At 52.3% G+C, this 6,176-nt stretch overlaps 1 protein-coding gene across 1 annotated transcript; it reads right to left on the bottom strand.

Moving 5' to 3' along the window:
* Nucleotides 1–238: 238 nt before the first annotated feature.
* On the bottom strand, nucleotides 239–481 carry H310_11623 (hypothetical protein; the record flags this gene model as incomplete). The annotated part of the gene is made up of 1 exon (XM_008878352.1): nucleotides 239–481. The coding sequence occupies one exon, from the start codon at nucleotides 479–481 to the stop codon at nucleotides 239–241; it is 243 nt and encodes an 80-aa protein (XP_008876574.1).
* Nucleotides 482–6,176: the final 5,695 nt, after the last annotated feature.

Genomic DNA, 6,176 nt, shown 5'->3' with positions numbered 1-6,176 from the left:
TCCACCGGAGGAGCTTGCCGGCGTCGGAGTCGAATTTGGTGACATCAAGCTTCACTGGCTTGACACCCGGAGGGGACGATTGTTGGGGCTGGCTGTTTGCAGTCGCAGCCTCTTGGTACGCGCGGAGGGTCTGTGCCTGCGCGTCTTGAAGAGACTGGCGCAGCTGGGACACAGAGGATTCCAGTGTCGAACTTCGGTCGCGAAGTTGTGCGACCTCGGCTTGCACGGCGACACCATGTTAGCGCATTGCTACGGCTTGGCCCTCGCTCTGGTGGAGCGATTCTTCGAGGGCTCGACCTTCCTCGGTCAGCTGGCTGATCCGAGCTTCGAGGGGTTGTGTCGTTGCGTTGAGGGTGATGCCGATGCCCTCAAGAAGTCGCGCTCGGGCATCGACGGAGAGGGGGGACAAGATCGACTGGGTGTCGCCTTCGCCGAGGATGTCGACCATGCGGTCGTATACGGCTTGGTGGGAAGCTGTCATGGTCCTTGGGCGAATTTGTAGTGCTACCAGGTTAGCAGGGCACACGCAATAGAAGTAGTAGGTAAAATGAAGAATGAATTGGCAGGGTTATGCTATCTAGCTCTGCTACATGAACATGGAAAGTTAAGGCGACTCATGGGAGGAGTCGCTAGCAACACAGGCGACTTGTGAGGTCGCCTGCAACCTTTGGATGGTCATCTTCAATATCAATGAAGATCTTTGACAAGTGTACGGATAACTGTACAGTAGAACTGTTACAGTGGGTGCCGGGGTCGGGACTGGAAACGCCCCAAGATGCGATTCATGCTCGTGCAGTAGATATGGCAAATAAAACGTCCAAGAAGCGTACGAGAGGAGGCGCTTCGACAATGGCCTCGACCGCCGTCACTGCTGTCAATGCGATTTCCACAACGACAAATAATACCCTCTATAAATGCATAACACTAATTATCGGAAGGTATTATGTTCGTGTATTGTGGTGTAACTGAGAACCAAGTGGACTACTGTCAAAAGGAATATATTCACATAACCCTAACCTTGGTCCCCCGGGTGCCTTCGCAGACTGTTAACTGTAAGTGACTGTTGGATATTGCAGTTAGTTGATCGATTAATTTGGCAATTGAGTGATTGATTGATGAGGCATCTCTGGAACTTGGTAAAGCGAATCCGAATATGCATTACGCTTGGTAAAGCCGAGAATATCCGGCCCTGAAATTCATCGCTCTGAACTTCCTTATTAGTTTGTGCGCTAGGGACTTTTCCCGTGACCGTCACAAATGTGGTGGAGATGTTGGGTAATCTCCGGCCGAATCAAGCATTCGGAAGAAATACGGCTGTGTGAAAACTACGGGACGAATTGAGCTGACGACGATGGACGTCAGTGACGCTGGCGGGGACTCGACGCGCGCAGCAGCTCAAACGAGACTTGAATTACCGAGTCCATTATCACGCCAACTCGCCCAAGCAGCGCGAACACCAAAAGCGCGTCGCGCTAAGCAAGGGGGAACCGACACGTTCCTCATCCAAGAATGGATCGAGGACCCGTTATATTCGGACTCTACCTCACCGAATAGATCACTCGATCAACGACTACGATGGATCTCTTGAGCCACGATGCCTATATATAAATATATAAGCGTGTGTCACGTTAACCTTTAGGGGTACAGATTTCGCATACGTAAGTGCTTGCCTCGTCGTATGGGTAGGCTCGTAGCCTATTAGAAGATATCAAACCTCGTTACCCAGACGACGAGGCAAGCACTTCCGCGCTCTCGGACGACAAACAATTCTTCGACGAGACTCTCAACTTTGACTTAGACGAAGTATCGGCCTCCGTTACGACATCAACCTCGATTACCGGGCATGATTTGGACATGGATTACCCATTGGCAACCGTGTTCGAGCCTGGATTGATGACGTCTACGAACAAGACCGGGGATTGTGGACTGCATCCGACTCCTTCTTGTTGTACCTTAGGATACAAGGGCTATGGCCCGTCGTCCAGCCGAAGAACTTCCCGACCACAAGATGCAGCTCGTCGCTCATACTTGGACTCACACCGCCGGTCACCGTACAACGCTGACTCCTTTCGTACCGCAGACGTGTATATTGACCCGAGGTGGTGTCGATCTGTTGGAGGCACCTGGCGTCGAAGAGTGAACTCTCTCGAGTGTTGTACCCTTCGACTGCCCACATGGGAGCCAACATTTGACCCCAAGCCTGGAGGCACCGACAGCCTCGCCAGTTGTCCCGACTGACCTGGCCCTTACGACGCCTGACTCCCGGTTTGACCTTCACTTGAGCAGCGTTTTTGTGGGAGGCGTAGCCCGCCTTGAGGCTCCGCATGCTCCACCTGTTATTTCTTGCGAAGCTAGTCCGAGCTCTCAACTTGTTACAGTCACCGATCGAACAATGGAGGGAGGCACCTTGCGTGCTTTGGGCTTACCTGTTGACGCTCCTACTAACGATGTTAGCATGGGCCGACTCGAAGAATGGCGACATCACACCCTGTCGAATAATGAAACGGACGATTTGGAAGTTGAGGAAGAGCATCTATCTCACCGTTGATCACCATTACGCCGGTTATCTCCGATCGCATCCAGGCGTTACAAAACTGGACCATGAAGCGCGAGCACGAGATCTCAAACCTCGCTCGCGAACCTGCTGACCAACTCTCGTCCTTGCGTACCTCGACTGCTGAGCAGACAACAGACTTTGCTCGTCGCCTCAAGGCCAACGAGGACCTCATGTCGGTGGGCTAGTCGGACTCTATCCGTCTTATTATTGAAAGGACAAGTTTCTTGAATGGCGACCTGCATTCAACCCGCACAGAACTCACCACGCAGATGTCGAACTTGCAAAAGGATGTGATTCAACTTCGCCAGCAATATCGTGAGAATGAAGGTCTGACTTCGCTGTAGCGTTCAACAGCTTTGTGACCGCGAAACGACTCGCGATCTGGTTGAAACTGAAGTGAACTCGCAAAAGTTTGTAATTACCGGTTCGGCGCACTCCTTGCAACAACAACTCGAGAGCGGTTCCAAGCCCAGGAAGCTAATATCTCGACCACACTTTCCAGTTTCTGCGACCGCGTTGAATTACTCGGAATCGACCGCAATCAAAGCGCCTCGAACCAGAAGCTACAAGTCGACGAATCTCACCGAGAGGTCACAACCCTCCAGTGCTATAACATCCAACTCCAAGAGCTTGCTGCCGCCCTCTTGAACGAGAAGGGTCACTCCAGGACCGAATCCAGCTGCTCGAGACCCGGATCGATCTGCAACAACTCGACTTTGCAGCCCGACTCGGCAAACTGGAGTCCAAAGTCTCCTCTGCCGATACTGCCCGAACAACACCAGCCGCAAGTCCCCAGCCTCATCAATCCGACGACCTCCCAATCCTCATCGCGCATCTCAAGTCAGCCATGTCTAAGATGACGACTGAGCTCGAGGACGTTAAGCACGCGGTACTGTCCTCCGAACACTCGAAATAGTTTGGACTCGCCGTTGATGTACACCTCAGTTCCCACGTCGACGACCAAGCTCAATGCAAATTCCTTATCAAGCCACTCTTGGACCAAACGACTCTTTCTTCGAAGAGCCCCATCGGTATGAAGGCAAATCCGTTCGGGCAAACGCTATTCGACTCCAAAGAATCTTGAACGAGATCGATATCCCGACTCTTCAAAGTGTGACGATCTACCAAAGAGGCGTGCGACACTCTCGAGGCGAAGCCTGTCAGGAAAACACCGATAATGACCCTGTCGATTTCGAATTGCATGAAGCTGCTTCGATCACGGCAAATTCGCCTGGACAACCCACCGAATTTCCCGCGCATGGTGCGATTGGAGTCGACCTCGATCGTCCACACTTTCGTCATCGCACATGCCTCCTCAGTCGCCGAAAACCCACCAGCGTAAATCCATAGTTGGAGTCGAGGATCAGTCCACTTTCGAAAAGCTCGTAGCGGCCCTGATGGTACAGCAGCAGCAGTACCATCAGATAGCAATATCAGCAAGCCTTTGTTGACCACATCTAGAAGGGCGATCACGCTCAACAAACTTTACTTTGGACCTTCATGAAGCCCAAACGATGCGCCTCAATTTGTTACCCTGATCCAGCCGACTCAGTCGTCCCATCCCCAGGATGATCTGGAGGTGTGCATCTTCACAGACGCAAGCGCTAAGTCCTGTGGTGCGTTGGCTACTCAAGTGCCTTTGGATGAATTGAATTTGCCCCTGGAGGAGCAGCGGCACTAGCCACTCGCCTTCCTCAACGGTCGTTCACTGGTGCCAGCGCGTTGGCCAATTGTGGAAAAGGAGGCGTTTGCTGTCCTCGAAACATGTAAGCACTCGGATTACATAATCTTGCGGCTGGGTGGATTTCGTTTGTTTACCGATCACCTCAATTTGGTTTTAAGTTCAACCAGCATGGTTCCAACGGTAATCTGACAAAATCCCAAGCGGACAAGCTCCAGCGATGGACACTGGTATGTCCACTTTCCCCTTCACGATCCAGCGCCTCCCTGGTGAGGCCAATGTGTGAGAAGACATCCTAAATCGTTGGGGCTCGAACCCTGTTGGGCCCGTCAACGCGCAGGTGCGCCAGCTGGTGCACGTCGTTTCACCTCTCCAGCAGGTCGATTTTCAGTGGCCTACGGCGTCTATTCTGGGGTCTCAACACTCAGAGTTGGAAGGGGAGGGGACCACCCCAGATGGTGTGGTATATAATGACAAGTTGCGTATAGGTTCCCGTTGAAGACATTGATCATCATCAACCATTTTGTGTCATCGCGAACCAAGGCGTGGCAGGTCACCGGCATGTAGTCGTGATAACGCAGTCGGTGGCGGAACAGTTTGTGTGGAGTACACTGTCCCAAGAGGTGGAAACGTTCGTCCGTGGCTGTCTGCACTGTCTCCAAATTGACGGTGAGATGGTACCGCATCAACTTGGGTCAGCGCTACACGCAGAGAAGCATAACGAGCTTATTAATTTTGACTGGCTATGCATGCCACTATCGACTGACGGGCTCAAGCAGGTCTTGGTATCAAGGATGACATGAGTGGTTTCGTCCATTACACGCCGCCGAGACGACAGACTCCGCCACGACGACAGAATAATTGATGGCGTGGTTTTCCTCATACGGGTGTGCGGATGCGTTGGTGACGAATGGCGGTGTCCATTTCAACAACGGCAGTGAAATCCAAAACTATCTGGTCGAGCAGTTTGCTATCGGTGAAGGTGGGTTCCATGTGGAGTGTTTGGAAGACGTGCGAGCAGTCGGCGACTGCTTTGAGGTTCGTGTCAAGTGTTTCGGCTTGGAGGACGATGAATCGATGTGGAAACTGTTGAGCCACATTGGCGTGAAATATTTGATCCACAAATCAAATATCGCCTTAAGGCCACGTCATACATAATGTGCCCATTCTGCATGTTACATGAGCCTTGCGCAAGTGAAAGCTAATGGAAGCCACATCGCTCTAGCGCTGCCTAATGCAGAATTTCTAGAAAGCGAACATTCTCGTAGTCTAGCTTAACCTCGGCTTAATCAATCACTTTCCAATTAGCACTCAATTGGTTACGAGCCCAAGTAACCTCCGCTGCCTCTGCGTCTGCCCTCACTCGTGCTGCCTTCATTGCCGCCCGAGTCCTGCCGCCTCCGCCGAAGCCCAGCCAAAACCGCGTCAAGAACCTCCAAACACCGGAGCCCCCAAACCCCGCACTTAGCCGGAATTTTCTCGCACCTTACCGGGTTTTCCGCCTCCACCGTCCAAGCTGTCCGCGTCGTCAGCCAGCGTCCCCAGCGTCCCTCCGACCAGCTCCATATCACTGCAGCTCTACCTGTTCTCCTTTTGTGAGTAAACGGGGCAGTACCGGGGCAGTACCTTTATTGGGAAAGACTGTAAGTGCGAGTCTGGATTGGCACTAAACTCCTAGTAGGGTTTGCCATTTTATGCGAAATCCCGTTAAGTTCCTCTTAAGTGCGACCGAAGGGAACAAGTTGCGCAAGAAGCGTCAAGTCAAGGCGAAGAAGACCGCGCCGTTGAAGAAGGTTTTTCGTCGACTCAAGCAAGACACCAGTGCCGATAAAGTCCAGCAAGACCTTGTCGACGCACTTAAGCGGGTTGAGCGAATTTCGAAGCATCTCCAAGAAGTACTTGTTAAGGATTTTTCCCATTCCGACCCCAAGGTCGTCG

This window comes from Aphanomyces invadans (genome assembly GCF_000520115.1).
Source record: "Aphanomyces invadans strain NJM9701 unplaced genomic scaffold supercont1.32, whole genome shotgun sequence".
Classification (NCBI taxonomy): domain Eukaryota; phylum Oomycota; class Saprolegniomycetes; order Saprolegniales; family Verrucalvaceae; genus Aphanomyces; species Aphanomyces invadans.
The sequence above is the reverse complement of the archived record's forward strand: the minus strand, read 5'-3'. Positions and strand labels throughout refer to the sequence as shown.